Source organism: Pyrus communis, chromosome 13 (assembly GCF_041283825.1).
Source record: "Pyrus communis isolate YQ-2024b chromosome 13, ASM4128382v1, whole genome shotgun sequence".
NCBI lineage: Eukaryota > Viridiplantae > Streptophyta > Magnoliopsida > Rosales > Rosaceae > Pyrus > Pyrus communis.
The window spans coordinates 23,258,584-23,274,667 of NC_142577.1; the positions used below are offsets into that span (position 1 = coordinate 23,258,584).

At 39.2% G+C, this 16,084-nt stretch overlaps 2 protein-coding genes and 1 pseudogene across 3 annotated transcripts; 1 reads left to right on the forward strand and 2 right to left on the reverse strand.

Annotated features, from left to right (window-relative positions):
* The first annotated feature begins 4,075 nt into the window (after positions 1–4,075).
* Positions 4,076–6,328, forward strand: LOC137736693 (pentatricopeptide repeat-containing protein DOT4, chloroplastic pseudogene; annotated as a pseudogene). The gene has a single exon (XR_015955338.1). The product of XR_015955338.1 is annotated as a pentatricopeptide repeat-containing protein DOT4, chloroplastic pseudogene (transcript).
* LOC137736694 (calnexin homolog) lies at positions 6,294–8,986 on the reverse strand. Its single transcript, XM_068475926.2, has 6 exons — positions 8,655–8,986; positions 8,502–8,571; positions 7,186–8,315; positions 7,007–7,078; positions 6,782–6,898; positions 6,294–6,684 (listed from the first exon to the last, which is right to left on the reverse strand). The coding sequence occupies exons 1-6, from the start codon at positions 8,757–8,759 to the stop codon at positions 6,541–6,543; spliced, it is 1,638 nt and encodes a 545-aa protein (XP_068332027.2). The 5' UTR covers positions 8,760–8,986; the 3' UTR covers positions 6,294–6,540.
* Positions 8,987–10,383: 1,397 nt separating this feature from the next.
* Positions 10,384–15,702, reverse strand: LOC137737971 (DNA replication licensing factor MCM2). The gene is made up of 17 exons (XM_068477565.2): positions 15,351–15,702; positions 15,066–15,243; positions 14,808–14,962; positions 14,540–14,717; positions 14,186–14,405; positions 13,894–14,101; positions 13,490–13,624; positions 13,202–13,393; positions 12,941–13,113; positions 12,666–12,854; positions 12,441–12,557; positions 12,209–12,293; positions 11,969–12,121; positions 11,733–11,858; positions 11,460–11,642; positions 10,772–10,933; positions 10,384–10,664 (listed from the first exon to the last, which is right to left on the reverse strand). The coding sequence occupies exons 3-17, from the start codon at positions 14,877–14,879 to the stop codon at positions 10,548–10,550; spliced, it is 2,310 nt and encodes a 769-aa protein (XP_068333666.2). The 5' UTR covers positions 14,880–14,962; positions 15,066–15,243; positions 15,351–15,702; the 3' UTR covers positions 10,384–10,547.
* Positions 15,703–16,084: the final 382 nt, after the last annotated feature.

Here is a 16,084-nt window from a genome sequence, read left to right on the forward strand (position 1 = left end):
GATCTCCAACCTTTCAATACCTTAAAACTTCAATTATAAGAGATAATCGTTATCTCTTTCTAGATGCAAATAACTTTTACATTCTTTTTATGTATATCCTACTTCCCAAAAAAAGCTAAGCTACCCCCACAATTCCCTCACATTGTGGTTGCTATTTAATGCTATCAATTTCTCATTTTTCATGAAATAGGAACCTATGAATATATATATATATATATATATATATATATATCTTCACTTGGTTTATTTTCATTTATCAGGCCTTAAAACCCTCACTAGAACTTTCCTAGGAGAAACATTGCTAGCACTTTTTGTTTTTAGCCTTTAAACTTTCAAACTTCTCATGCTAGAACCAATTATGTCTAATGTGCCTTCCAATGAGAAAACATCACTTGAGTTGTTATCACTCGCATTGCAATTTCATTGGACTTAGTATGATTCATAGCGGATCTTCTAAAGCATGCCAAATATATATATCACTGCATAATCTGCATTTATTCCTTTAACCGACACAACTCTTATGATAAAAGAGTCGACCCTTTTCATTTGAAAGTGCATATTAATTTCGGTTCTCTTATTCAACCGCAATACATCAGCTGCATAGTTGAACATGTAGCCATTTCCTTAATGGCAACTGACATGCCTCGAGAGAAACTGCCATGATCTGCGTCTCACCCACTTGGCTTCAAAGTATGGGACATACATAAAGGTAGGAAATTGAACAAAGACATGTCTAGTGAAATATCTCTTCACCATATGTTTCTCCATGAATGAGAATATGCTCCATTCATGTTTTTCCAGAAACTTTCCAAGAGACTCATCTTCCCATTTGAAAGATTGTGTTCGCTCACACATATAGGAACACAAATATGCATGCCACAAAAAATGCATTTTTATTTCTGTAGTCCAAGACGCACCACCATTTACATCTTTGCTTTTACGGTAAAGAAAATATCAGCAATTGCTATAATATGGCTTTTCGCATATACAACAAAGCCAACTAATCGATACCACTCAAACGGCATCATCGATCTTTTCTATTTTTCCAAAGTTTTTGGAAAGAGGGAATCCCTTTCCTTCACACATTTGTTCGAATTAAAACAGTTTGGACTTGACAGAAAGATGCAATTTCCAGCCATGTAGACAAATACATTATGCAAAGATGCATATATACATCATAAGGGTTCACAGATCAAAACAGTTCTACAAAGAAATGTAAGTCATATGTTCAAATAAATTACGTGTCAAAACTAACATTGCAAAATGACATTTTAGAGAACAAACGTACACACAATATTCATTACCTTTCATGAGAGTCTAAGACACAAGCATCGTTCCACTTTCCAAAGTGTACTCACAGGGACTAAAAGCAAATGAAGAAAATATACACAAATATATATTCCTATAATCCAATGTGAAAATTAAGCAACTATAGAACACTCTAATGACCTACCACGCACGCATGTATCTAAAACGTGAGACAGATATTCAATTGATTTTCAAGACCAAAAGTATAGCAATCAAACCTATCTTGTCTTAAGATTGTTGGAAAAATAGGATCTAATTGCTATATTAAATCACATGAAAAATCAAGAAATAATTCATGCAATTATATATATCACAATAATGCATGGAGTAACTAATGTTAACTGAACATGATATAACGGATTAGAAAAACCTAGAAAATACGATTGAGGTAAGTGTTGGACACTTTATTCTTAAGACAAGTTTACGCCCCACTACGATGCTCATGGTTGATCGGCGCATGTCTCCCAAGATACAACGACCACGTCATTGTAATAGTAGCACTCCAAATCACAAGGCTCTATAAATCACGATTGTGTTGAAAACTCTCTCATGTGGACTCAATGTGACTCTCTAATATTTAGAACACTCTATGTATGATTATGTAAAACAATGAAAAATTCTTTTGGTGATTATAGGGGGCTTCCCTATTAGAATATGAGAAACCTCTTTGAAAAACATGTGACTAATCATGAAAATTTAAAAGTTGCAACATTTCATTTAAGTAGACATATCCTTCTACCAAAAGACTTCACTTCTGATTTTCATTCGATTAATAAATTTAATATAACAATATTATTATTAAATTTTCCAACAAGGACATGAAGTGGAGCTATGGTCAAAGTTGGCCTGGTCATCAATCTAGACTGTATATTACTTTACAAGTTTTTAGCTGGACCCCTACCTATTTTTGCCCATTCTGGACATTCAAATTATTTGACTGGGGAGTGGGTGAGGTGAATTGTTTTCTACGTACTTTCTAGAGCCCCGTGGGGGTTCCCGTGGCTATCATTTTAATGCCAGTTTACTTCCAAGACCGATATAACGGCCGTTTCCTTTCAAGACTGCCAAACTCTTTGTTGACCTTCAAATATTTTTGTGTGGAACACATGCTATGCAAAGTGCAATGGTTAAAATATTGTGGTATATTGGTTTGCCAAGTAGTCCACTTGCTTCAAGATTGTATTTCTAGAAATTCTACAGAAAGATACATGGACAATAGAAAGAGTTGGAACATTATTTACGTGTCAAATATATTTTTTTGAATTTTATTTTGGTCAATACTTGTTATAGGCGTGTGCGGTCTGGTTTGCCTTACCACTAATCGATTTGGTTCAATGAATTAGTTTTGTTTGTGTTTGTTCCCGAATTTACACTATTCGGTCTAATTAATTATGGACTTTAACCTAGAAGTTTAATTAGCCGAATACGAGAATGTAGGACTTAAGTTGAATTGAACTATGTTTTGGACCAAAATGAGTCAATGACATCGTAGCCACTGCATCATTGATCTTAGAAATCAAGTCAAGCCTTAAGGCTTTAAATTAAAAGGAAAACTAATGAAAAGTATAAAAAAAACTTTAGTTTTAATGAAAATGACAAATAAATTTGCAGTGAATGGTATCAGAAAAAAAGTAAAATATAGTTTTTCGTTAAAAATGAACAATACTGAGAGTGTTTCGTTAAAACTCTCTACATTAAATGTTTGTCAAAGTGCGTGATCAAGAAACGAAGAATGCCATAATGACCTATAGAAGATCTCCGTCTGCAAAATATAAAATTGGCAAGAACCAAAGTCCGAAGAGTAAATTGATGTCCAATCCAAGGCAATCAAAGTTCATGATTCAAAGTAGAAGGTCCACGATCTTTTAAAAGAGGTCCGGAGGAGATAAGCACATGGAGAAATTCACTAAGGCAAGGATCAAGGCGAATCGATCCGAACATGGATGAACATTACAAAATAAGTTGATTTCGCATACATCATATCTCAAGATTAGAGTGGCTGCGGAAGAAAGTTTTTCAAATGAGCAAGACTTACAGGCCAGACAAATGATTGATCAAGGGCTAATGTTGCCCTATAAATACAAGATTAGAATAAGTGAAGAGGATCCCTGATCAAACACAACTAGTCTTTTACATTCTCTTCAATTCCTAATCCTAGGTTTAGTGTGATGTAGTTCATAGTCTAGTTTTTACTTTTTCGTTTTAGTTTATTTTTAATTGTACTAGTCTAATCTACTTTTTTGACACATTCGGTGAGACACTCTATATGAGCAACTAATATGGATCAAAATATCCACATCAGCTGATAGATTTGCAAATCCCACATTTTGCAAATCCCACTTTGAAAATGTGCAAAAATTTCTTCTGTGTTTTTAATAAATTCTGTGTGAAGCTGTGATTTATAAAAATGAAAAATGACTTATTCCTAAAAAACTTAGAAAAGAGTAGTAACCTGATTGTAGTTTACACTAATGTTTGCTTTCATTCATGTATTTAAACATATACATATACATATACATATACATATATATATATATAGTGGTGTGCTATTCACATACTCATTTTTACTTCTCACACATATTTCTAATTTTAGACCGTCGGATCGGATGGATTGAAGAATATCAAAGGAAAAAAATTTAACAATAGGTGTGTGAGAAGTTAAAAGAGGTGTGTGGATAACACAACCCTATATATAATGTGTTAAGATTCAGAGACACACGTTTTTAACATATAGTTTGACACATTTTTTAAAGTTCACTTCATAATGTAGTTGAACAATCTAACCGTCTATATTTTATATCGTATCTCAAATATCATGTCTCACAAATCACACAAATCCGAAACCATGAATAAAGCACTTCGACCAAAGGTGTCGTTTCTTTATTAGGACTTGAGACCTGACAACAAGCACGACATGTCGTTGATATTTGACCAAACTTGACTGCTCAAAGGAAAGCCTATCTGCTCCGGAAAAAGAAACTCCTCCTCGATAACTGCGCTCCAATCCGTACGGGCGATGCTGAATTAGGTGCGACTGAACTGAAAATGGAAGCCCTTCCATCCGCCCAAATCCAGCGCTTGATCGTCACCGAGAACCCAATCAACACCGCCCGCTACAAGCACTCCCGAAATGCTAAACCCACCACGAAGGTGTTCGACAAAATGCCCCACTCAGACACCTTCGCATGGAACAGACTTATCCAGACCCATATCGCCAATGCCGACTTCCACCACGCCCTCGCCACTTACCACCAAATGCTCGTCCGCGGCGTTCGCCCCGACAGACACACTCTCCCTCGCGTCTTGTCTGCCTCTCGCCTTTCGGCTGATCTCTCCCTCGGCAAGCAACTCCATGCCCACGCTCACAAGCTCGGCTGCTCGGGTGACCGGTACGTGGTTGCTGCTCTCATTGAATTGTACGGTCGTCTCGACAGCGCGGACTCCGCGAAAGGGCTGTTTGACAAGTCCCTGGTTAAGGACTCTGTTTCATGGACAATGCTGACCAGACTGTACATTGCGGAAGGTAAACCCGGCAAGGCGGTTCATGTGTTTGAGAGAATGGTGGAGTCCGGAGCACAGATAGATTCTGTGGCTGTGGCGACGGCGGCTGGTGCCTGTGGCATGTTGAGATCGTTGATTGACGGAATAAAAGTCCACAGGGTTGCCAAGGAACGTGGATTGGAGTATGATGTGTTGGTGAGCAATACCCTCTTGAAAATGTACATGGACTGTGGCTGTGTCGACGAAGCTTGGGCAGTTTTCAATCAAATGCCGGAGAAAGATGTCATTTCTTGGACAGAAATGATTCATGCCAATGTGAAGAGGGGAGGCTTCAATGAGGGTCTTAAGCTGTTTAGGCAGATGATTGGAGACGGGGTGAAACCTGATCCGCTCTCGGTCTCTAGTGTTCTCCCAGCATGCGCAAGAATGTCTGCAGGTAAACATGGCAAAGAGACCCATGGATTCTTGCTGCGACATGGTATTCGAATGAATCTCACCGTTCTCAATGCTCTTATGGACATGTATGTCAAGTCGGGATTTATTGAATCAGCTGCAAAAGTTTTTGCCAGGTTGAAGTACAGAGATGTTGTTTCGTGGACTGTGATGATAACAGGGTACAGCTTACACGGACAAGGAAAGATCGGAGTAGATTTGTTCTGCCAAATGGAAAAGGAAACGAGTATACAGATCGATGAAATCACCTATGCCGCTGTCCTTCATGCTTGCGTTGCAGCACGCATGGTTGAGGAAGGGAAGTTTTACTTCAACTGCATCAAGACACCTACGGTTGCACATTGTGCTTTGTTCGTAACTCTTCTATCGCGTTCTGGGCTGTTTGATGAGGCGAAGAACTTTATTGCCGATAAAAAGATCGAAGGAGATCCCGAGGTACTGAGAGGACTGCTAGACGGCTGTAGGATTCACCGGCAACTGAAATTGGGAAGGCGGGTTATCGAGCAGCTCTGTGATTGGGAACCTCTTAATGCCGACAACTATGTGTTGCTTGCCAACTGGTATGCTGAAAATGCAAAACGAGACATGGTCGATGAGGTTCGAAGAATGATGACAGACTTGGGTTTGAAACCTAATAGAGCTTATACTTGGACAGAAATCAGAAACAAAATTCATGTGTTCGGGACGGGGGACGTATCGCACCCAAGATCACAGGGAATATACTGGGAGTTGCAGTGTTTGATGCAGAAAATGGAAGACGGAGGAGATCGACCTGATTCGGATTTTAGTTTCCATGATGTGGATGAAGAGCGCGAGTGCGTTCCGACTGGCCACAGTGAAATGCTGGCTATTTCTTTCGGACTCATCAGTACACAATCTGGGACAACGATACGTGTAACTAAGAACCTACGGGTGTGTCGCAGGTGCCATGATTCTGCAAAAATTATATCCCGGATGGTAGGACGAGAAATCATACTCAAGGACCCAAATTGTTTCCACCATTTTAAGGATGGTTATTGTACATGTGATGATTTTTGGTGATTAACTTATCTTTATGTTGCTGTTATATCATCTGGAACAACATCTAATACAGAGTGGATCAACATCTACCTCCAACAAAATAACGATCAGCACAAGAGTATCGCTAATCCATACTTAAACAAGTGTTCTAATAAGAAGTAAAAAAGGAAGTTTCGGAAACATACTAGCAGGAAATCAAGCCCTGTAGGCTCTATCTCAAAATTTTGCGAGTATAACAACCACATACTGCATGTATGCTCATGTTTCCCCTCTGGTAGACCGCCTGCGGGGGGGAGGAGCTTCAGCTTCTTCTTTCTCAATCTCATCTTCCTTCTCGCCGCTGCTTCCTTCATCATGGGATGTCTCTGCAGCCGCAGCCCTGTTTGGTTCTGGAACAGTGACCTGAAAAGCACAGGGCAAAAGAGTTTACAAGTGCACTAGCTTATGAGATCAAAAGTCATTACCACTACAGAAAAGTGAATATATGCTAGATGTATACCGCCGGTTTCTTGCCACCAAACAGGATTTTAAAGAAAATTGACAAGAGAACAACCACGACGGAAACGATAACACCAATTGTAATATTGGGCTGTTTTTCTCCCTTCTCAATCAATTCCTGCATGAGCAATGCAAAAACAAATGATTATCATCTTCTATGATTCAATTAAGCATCGCTTTTGAAAAAAAGTTGTTATGATGCTGCAATGGCAAGCCAAGCACTTACAATGATCCTGGGTTTGTATGCATCCAAGAAAGAAACATCTGCTATCTTGTAAAGAAGGTCGAATACTTTCTTCTGCAAGTATTTGTTCTTAACACTGATTAGCTTATGATATACCAAAAATCAATCGATACGAAGGAAACTCAAATATAAAATGAAAAAAAAAAAAAAAATTAGATTACCTGGTAGCTTGAGAGTCCATCAGAAAGACCTGCAGCTTCTTCCTCAGCCTTCTGTTTCTCTTTCTCAGTTTCAAACTTCGGCTTCCACGTTGTTAGCCTAACAGATTCAGCAACCTTCTCATTATCAGCTATGAGAATATTGTCAAACAATATTCCGTCCTGCATTGTCCATATCTCAATGCCAATAGCAGCAATGGGCTCAAAGTTGGGCTTCTCAGTCTCGAAGTAATCAGGGTTTGGAATTTCCCGAGGCTTCCAGATGCCCTTGTAACTGGGGTTGTCAATCATAGGAGGGCTCCATTTTCCTTTATAAGCAGGATTATGTTTCATTGGCTTCTTCCATTCTCCACAACCAGGTGCCAAAGAACACTTGGGGTTATCCGTCTTTGTTGGTTCCCATACACCATCCTCTTCGTCGTCCCAATCTTCTGGCCTTGTCGCCTCAGGGTCATCAATCTCTTCAGGCTCATCATCCAACCACCCTTCAGGTTTCACAGCATCCTCGTCCTCAATTTCCATTGGGGCATCCTCGTCCCAATCATCAGGCTTAACGGCATTGGGGTCCGGAATCTTCGCCCGCTCATCCCAATCCTCTGGCTTCTTATCCTCTGGGTCAGGAATTGTCTTGGCTGGAATCAATGCAGGCTCAAAATCTTTATTCGACAGGAAATTCGCCTTCTTCTTCTCCTCCCCATCTATCAAAATCCTAACTTCGTTATCAGGTTTCAGTACGGCAGTGTAAACATGAGACAGCTTATCGGAGGGCACGGATGGAGGGTCCTTGAGATGGTGCTCAACATACTCTCCACTCTTGGGGTTCTTGTGCTTAAAAATGAAATGAACCTTGTTTGTGGAACCACATTTGTCCGGTCCAAACATAATAGAATACGGCGACTCATTGTCAAATTCCTCCGCTTTCCATCCAGCCTCCTGTGGCCGGAGGTACTTCAAGTAAGCACCGCCACATTCAAGCCCGTTCTGGAGCCGGACCTCAAACTGTAGGACAACAGTTCCATCAGCAAGGCTCACAGCCTTGTCCATCTCTTTCACCACTGCATACTTCCTCGCCTTCTCACTCATCAGAAGCCCGTAATCATCATGTCCCTCACTCTTGGACAGTTTCCATACCCCTAAACTCGACATAAATAAATAAAATTAAGCACTCAAAATTCACTGAAAAAAATAAATTTGACTACACTCGGAGAGTAAACGACTCAAACTGCACAGAAAAACAATTTAGGAAAACATAGATAACCGAAAACAGTTAATTCCTGCGAATAGCCGATATTAAAACAATCAAACAAAAAACTGGATACCTTGGTACTCATCTTTCGAAGAAACAATCCATCGGCCTTCAAACGACTCAGAAAACGGCTCGTAAAAGATCTGTAAATCATAAATTCTCTGTAAACATTCATGAAAAATAAAGATTATTATGAATAAATAAGAAAATGGAAGGGAATGGTTACCGAATCGACTTCGTATTCTGAAGAAGCGTGGATCTGAGAAGCAGAGCAGCCAATCAGCAGCAGAAGAAGGAGGTCAGTGATTCGACGCCACCGTGTTCCTGCCATGAGGACCGTCGCGCCTTAACCCTAAGCGCGCCTTCGATTTTGCCTACACACTGGAACAGTTGATTTGAAAGCTTTCCTTCACTAGGAGAATAAATTTTATTTATTTATTTTATTGTTTGGCGGCCAGTTGAAAGGAAGAAATTTTAATAAAGTAGAAGGATATTATTGGACGATGCATGAGTTGTGAGAAATGTAGTTTAATTGTAATAAATATCATAGAACCGTTTAATTTTTTTCTTGTGGCTTATAAAACAGTTTTATAAAATATTAGGAGATGTATTCAATTGGAATTTTGAAAGATTTTAATTTTTTTTAATGAATTCAGGAGTATTCAATCAAGAATTTAAGTGATTCTCTGAAATTCAAGGTGTATTCAATTAGGATTTTAAAGAAATTTACAACATTCCAGTATATTCAATTTGAAATTGGTTTTAAATAATTTGAGAAAGTTAAGGAATTAGAGGGAATTGAAGAGATTTCGTAGTGTATTTTAAGCATCTGCAAATCTTACATCTTTCCATTAGATTTTGAGAGAATTGAATCAAAATTTTATATGGAATCTCTACAAATCAGTTAAACTCCATAAAAATCCATTAAAATCTCTCAAATTCTCAATTGAATACATCTCCCTAATTCAAACTGGGTACAGTTATTCCAGGTATAAAACAAATTTACGATGCCGATTTGATTGAAATTTCTCCATTCAAACTTTGAATGATAATTTAGAATATAAACGATCTGATTATGAAATATCTATATATTTAAGTTACCTCAATCACTTAGATCTCGTTTGGATGTACTTTCAAAATAACTAAAAGAGTTTTTGGTAAAAATATTTTTAGATTCAATTCTTAGTAAAAATGTAAGTAAACCTTGAAAAAAAACACTTAAAACAAGTAAATCTTGCAAAAACACTTAAAGTGCTTCCTAAAATAAACATATAATTGGTGCTTTTGGAATCCGAAAATATTTTCTCTAAAAGCTTTTTCAATTATTTTAGAAGTATATCCAAGCGAGCCAAATACTTATGGACGAATTGGTTCAATAGTCAATTTTCGATTCCATCATTCTCTCGTACCATCAATATTAAATATAATGGTGTACATGCAGAAAATAGAAGTGTACGGATTACTTCCTTAAGCATACGATGAGCAATAATTCTTCTCTTTATGTGAGAGGCTTTCTCTATGTTTGAGAGGTGTTCTCACCGATTGTGTGAGCTTTTCGATCCGGTGTCTCCTTCAGCCACCGGCCCTCGGCGTGGCCAGGGTCGCTGGCAGCTCTTTTTCTTTTTCTTTTGCCTTTCTTCTCTACTATGTACGCCTGTTTTATGGCTCCTTTTTCTCTTTATACTTATCCCCAATTTCGGCCTCCCTCCATCGTATAATTTTCCAGATCCATGACCGATTCATTTCAACGCGTTTCGCGGCTTTGTCGGAAGGTGCGTAGAGCTTCAACCCCTGCTTGGTGCTCGGGTGGTCACACCCATATGTGTGATTTTTGAACCGTCGCCGGTGAGAAGTATCTTTTTTAGCGGTGCATTCGAGTCTACCTTTTAGTTTTGTGCTTTTATTGTAATTGAATATCAACCCGTGTATGTATTTTTTTGGTATTGAATTTTACCTTTGAGAAAGAAAAAAAAGCATATGATTAGTAATTGAATTGTATTTGTTGGAGCAAATTAGGACATTTGCAATCATATGGTTGAGCAAATGAAAATTGTGAGATTTAGTTCATAATCTGCATTCAAAACTAACGCAACATTTTTGCTCGTGCTTCTTCCCATCATCATCTTGCAAGGTGATGCCTTATCAATCCACGCTCTTCATCCAACTCAAAGTTGGCTCCTGAGAAACTAGCGCTTGTAAAGAAGGGTCGCAGATCAAGAATCTCGTACTCCTGCGCCTGCAAAGAACAAATCAAATCCGAAAAGCTCGATTATCAAGTACCAATTTCGGTTAGGAAAGTCAAAAATTACAAGTTCCAATAGCAGGATTTCATGTCTGCATTACCATCCTCTGCAAATCTGCCACTTTTACATCAATGTGGGTGAGCCCTGCGGCTGATCCGGAAACAATTTCTTCAAAGCGGATTGCATCCCTCACGAGCTGACGGAGTAAATGAAGGACCGCACTGTTGTAATCCTTCTTATAAGTCATGTATTCTCTGAATTTCTGCATAATACAAAACAAATCCTTCAGTAATCAACTACACAAAAAACTTAAAAAAAATTGCCAAGTGATCTACAAATTCTTCAGATAGGCACAAAGTACAAACAAGATTAGATCGTGCTTGGCAATGATTTAAGTGTGAAAATGCATATATATAGCTATGGTATTTAAAAGTTAAGGGCATAAACATTCAGCAAAGACCTACAGATGAATATCATGAGTCATTTGCAACTTGATTTTTGGCCAGGAGTAATTGAAAACTTATCAGAGCATTAATAAGCAACAAATACAAGAAAATAGGAACGGAAAGTTGGCCGCGGTGGAATACTTAAGAATCCTCGCATATGTAATTGACCATATTCACTATAACGTAAATTTCCATTGCCGAGCTAAATAATAGCTAAAACCTTAATAATTCAATGTATCAAGTAGAGTTGCCATTCTGTCATAATATCAGAAGTTTTGGAAGACTAAAGACACCAGAGTAAAGATGGGAAAAGGAAAGTGAAGATGTGCGGTTTTTTTATACCTTTTGCAGAGCTTTCTGCACCCCAAATTTTTGTGTTGAGATGAATGAATCAAGTAATACACGAATCGCCATGTCCACGTCTTCTTGTATTACATGCTGTCTAAGGTGCATTCTTGCATGTGCTTCAGACATTCTGATCATTGATTCAATATGCCTTACAGCTATGGGTACTCCTTGTCCATGCTAAACATAACAGTAAAAGAGTGAGTCTCCTGTAAGGTTAAACCCAAAGCACAAACTCTCAAGATAGAACACGTATGAAAAGAAACTAACTGAAGATTCTCTCCGCATATCAGCATAAACACGTGTGATCTTTTCCAAATCAGCATCGTGCAACCTTGGGAATACATTTAACTTGGCATATGTTACGTATTTCTTCAGCATATCTTGAGGAATTATCTGAAAACAAAAGATCCAAAAACTTGTGAGATTAAAAAGAAAGAAACTCAAGTGCATACAAACCAAGCAAGTACAAGTTCATAGACTGGGTAGAATATGAAGTATAAAACCTCTGGATCTACTGGGTTGGCAGAGGCTTCACTATCTTCATGGGATTCGCTTATAGGCATATCATCCATGTTAGCTCCCTTGGCTTGTGACTTGAAGTGACTATCAACGACAAACTTTGCAAGCATTTCATCAGTGACTGGGTCAACCACATCCTGCATATTATCATTTTTTTCCCACCCTGTCAAAATGAACTGACATAGAAATGTGGAAAAGTAGACTAGAGTTTGTAGAATCCTGACCTTAACAACACAGAGGATGTCAAAACGAGAGATGATCGGATCTGTTAACTCAACATTTTGTGCAAATGTTTTAGAGGAATCATATCTGGAATGCAGACATACAGGTCAGATTGTTCTCAGAAATGCAAGTAATGGTTACAATGGGAAGAAGAAAATTATGTCTAAGTTTAAAAATGCAAGAGAGTCTGTATGTCCCAATGGCTATTTTTAATAAATTTTTGCACTAACAGACCTTCCTCCAACAGGGTTTGCAGCTGCAATGACAGAGCAGCGTGCTTGGAGAGAAGTGACAATCCCAGCTTTTGATATGCTAATACTTTGCTGCTCCATTGCTTCGTGAATACTCACCCTAATTCCAGATGAAAGTGTTAGTGCTCAAATCCTCAACATAAATGGGGAAGGGCGTGAGTCAGCTTTCATAATTGGAAGATTGACATACGCAGTAGCATTTCAGTACCTATCCTGATCGTTCATTTTGTCAAATTCATCAATAAGACATATTCCTTTGTCAGCTAGAACAAGCGCTCCTCCTTCAAGAGTCCACTCCCTTGTAACAGGATCCTTGTGGACAGCTGCTGTGAGCCCCACAGCAGATGCTCCTTTACCAGTAGTATACACAGCCCTTTGCCCAGTCTTCTCAACATACCTTTTCAGAGGAAAATTGAATAATTAAATAGATCCTCACTGTGAAAAAATTGGATACACTTTTATGTGAATGATAGTATCTCGTACTTAAGAAACTGTGATTTCGCCGTGCCAGGATCACCTAAGAGAAGTACATTTATATCCCCTCTTAGCCTGTGTTTTCCCTCAACATTTTTCTCTTGGCCTCCAAACATGGCAAGAGCTATTGCAGTCTTTATGTCCTCGTGGCCATAGATTGATGGCGCAATTGACTTGATAAGCTGCATTCATCAAACTTATAGTTATTTCATGGTAATACAAAGGGGTACGTAGTTTAGAAACTTTAGAATGAGGGTTTTGGTAACATACCCTTTCTCCTATTCTAGGGTCTTTTGACAACTTTTCAATCTCCTCTTTGTCTTCCTGAGTAAGTTTGTAAGCGGAAAATAGGTCTTGCTTCTTAGTGATATAATTTGCTTCAACCACAGTGGCAAATACAGGAAACCCGTTCTTTGTATTCAAAGACAAGTCAAAATTATTTGAATAAATGCCAGTGACCTCCTGGAATATATCAAATAGAAAAGAAAACAGAATATGAGTGAGTGATTATTCACTAAAACAAAGTAAAAAAGAGCAAGACAAAGATGAGGATCCTACAATCTCTTCCCCTGGACGAGCACAATCAATTAGATCATTCAATAGTATCACTTCCTTGTATCTTGGAAGCCGACCTGCCGGGACAATTCCAGGGCTCTCTTGGAGTGTAAGCTTTTGATAGTTCCTGTATATTGTCTGAAGCAAGAAATGAATATATACGAGGTTCAATTTGTGTTTCACTTATACTCTTTGTATTTGCTAAGAAAAGGGATGGAAACAGGGGGAAGAAAAGGAAAGGCTAATTTAGACCAACATTTTTATATAGATGTTTAACCCAGAACAAAAACCTTAACTCAACTACGTCCTCCAACAGCTGTTCAACCTACTTCAAGTGCAATACTAACTATAAAATTCCATAACATTAAAAAACAACTGAAAGCAGATGTGAATTTGTGAAACTTCACCTGCTCAATATTGACACTGAATGGTCCTTTTGATTGGCATTCAGGGCAAGAACCAACTTTGACTTCAGAATAAGAATTCTGAAAGAATGGCCCCAAGATTGCCCCACATTTATTGCAATCATACTTTACTTGCTGCAACTGGGGAAACACCCCAGAGCGTCGGGTCACAACCCCTCCAATACGAATCATGGTATTCAAATGGACCTGCCTGCACATCATTGGAGGATGAAAACGTCACCACAAAGGAAAAGGCAAGGAAAGGTTTCACCAAACAATGAAATCCCCAGCATACCTAATGTTGCGAATCTGATCATAAACAGGTAAGTTAGTTATCCGGACATAGATCTTTTGATGGATACGTTTGTAATTGGGGTGTAAAGTAAACACAACATTCTTGGCAACATCTTCCATAACTTCAAGGACAGACTGGGGGGCATCAGCCAACCAAATGGCAATATTGGGATGAACATGGATGAATTGCTTATAATCAATCTCCAGACTACACTTATTGGCTGCAAAATGCAACAGTAAATTCATTCAAATCCAAAATCCAAGGCACTATTAGCTTCCTGCTTGCACGAACAATTGGGTAAAAAGTAGAACAGTTAATAGACCATAACAGTCATGAAAGAAGCTACGCATTTACCTAACACCATCTCATTAATGAGGCGCACACATTCGATATCACTGTGATCCTTCTTCACATAGGTGAGTAAAAACTCTTTAAATTTTCTGCCTATGAATCTTCGCACTTCGTCTCTAGTAACCCACTCTCTAAGTGTTCCCTGAACACAATACATATTAAAGTCTTCGTCTTCATCATCCTACACATGAAACCCACAACCGGTGATAAGAATTTGACATACAAGAAAAGGGTTTGCAACGCAAGTTAAGGATGATTTGTATAACTAAACCTCATCGCCGTCAACATCAGTCTCTCTGGAGTGTTCGGGCTGTGACTGTGATCTTCCGGGTGAACTCTGCATTCCATCTGTATCATCGTAGCTTCTCGGAGGCCTGAAATCTGCCCTTGCCCTCTTCGAAGGCCGATAGCTATCATCATCAGTATCTGCAACCACAATGCCAACACACTCTCAACATTTCACCAACACCAACATCAAAAACCTAATCTGAATTGTTACATTAAATTCAGAGAAACAAAATTTACTCACCTTGGTCATGGAGAAGATGGGGGAGCTTGCGGGAGGTGTGGACGCCGTCGCGGGTATCAAGCTCGACTTCCGCCGCCCGGCGGCGGCCATGATCTGATCCAAATCCCTCTCGTCCTCAACGGAATCATCCAGCCCCACCGACTCGTATTGGTCGTGCCCATCCATTCTCCGATAATCACTAATTAATCATCCACAACAATCATTTCTCGAAAATCAAAACTACGAAAATAAAATAAATTGAAAAACATCATGCTTTTTAGAGAGAGAGGAAACTGAAGTACTGACTCCAAGAAATTGTCGTGGAAGAGATCCTCTCCCTCCTCCTCTTCAAGGAGGGGGTCGTCGTCGGGTTCATCTCGGACGATTTCGGGGTCGACGGCGGCCTCGTCATCGGAAGAGGAGGATGAGAAGTTCTCGGAGGTGCGGCTCGTGTGCGGCAGCTGGTCGGTGTTGAACCCGACCGAAGTCGGCGAATCCGGCGTCGACGGATGATTATCTGCCATTTCCTTAAATTAAAGTTCTTTTCTTTCTCTCTCACGCTCTGTGATTCTCTCTCTCTCTCTCTCTCTCTCTCTCTATGCGGCTGGAATTGCAATTCAGAAATTGGAATTCCGCTGCCCTTAGGGCTCACACGGGAGGAGGCTTCTGTTTTTGGCGGGAACCTTTCCCGCCATTTTGGTCGCGTGGGCTGCCACATCGCATGATGAATCGACCTCATTTTGGGCTTTCAGAATTCAGTTGAGACCCCATGGTCTGGACCTGGGCTTTGGATTCGGAAACGCAAATTCTTGGCGGGCTTGGATCAACCCAAATTATAAATTGACTGAAAACTTGTCAAGACGCAACAACTTGTTATCCGCGCATCATGTCTATGTAAAAGAAAACTTGTACATGTCATTGTATTGTCGATACAAAATGCTATGGTATATTCGTACCATGAAAGTCTTTTAAAGATAAAAGAGAGGAAACTGCCGCGGAGATTTTTGTGATGCTTTCCAGCATAAACTGTTTTCAATTTT

Coding starts and splice junctions, on each gene's coding strand:
- LOC137736694 (XM_068475926.2), bottom strand. CDS start 8,759: ATGGCAGGAACACGGTGGCGTCGAATCACTGACCTCCTTCTTCTGCTG. Junction 8,316..8,501: donor TTCGAAAGATGAGTACCAAG/GTATCCAGTTTT, acceptor TGTCGAGTTTAG/GGGTATGGAAACTGTCCAAG. Junction 6,685..6,781: donor TTGGTGGCAAGAAACCGGCG/GTATACATCTAG, acceptor TGTGCTTTTCAG/GTCACTGTTCCAGAACCAAA.
- LOC137737971 (XM_068477565.2), bottom strand. CDS start 14,879: ATGCAGAGTTCACCCGGAAGATCACAGTCACAGCCCGAACACTCCAGA. Junction 14,718..14,807: donor CTGATGTTGACGGCGATGAG/GTTTAGTTATAC, acceptor TTTCATGTGTAG/GATGATGAAGACGAAGACTT. Junction 12,294..12,440: donor GCAAACCCTGTTGGAGGAAG/GTCTGTTAGTGC, acceptor TCTGCATTCCAG/ATATGATTCCTCTAAAACAT.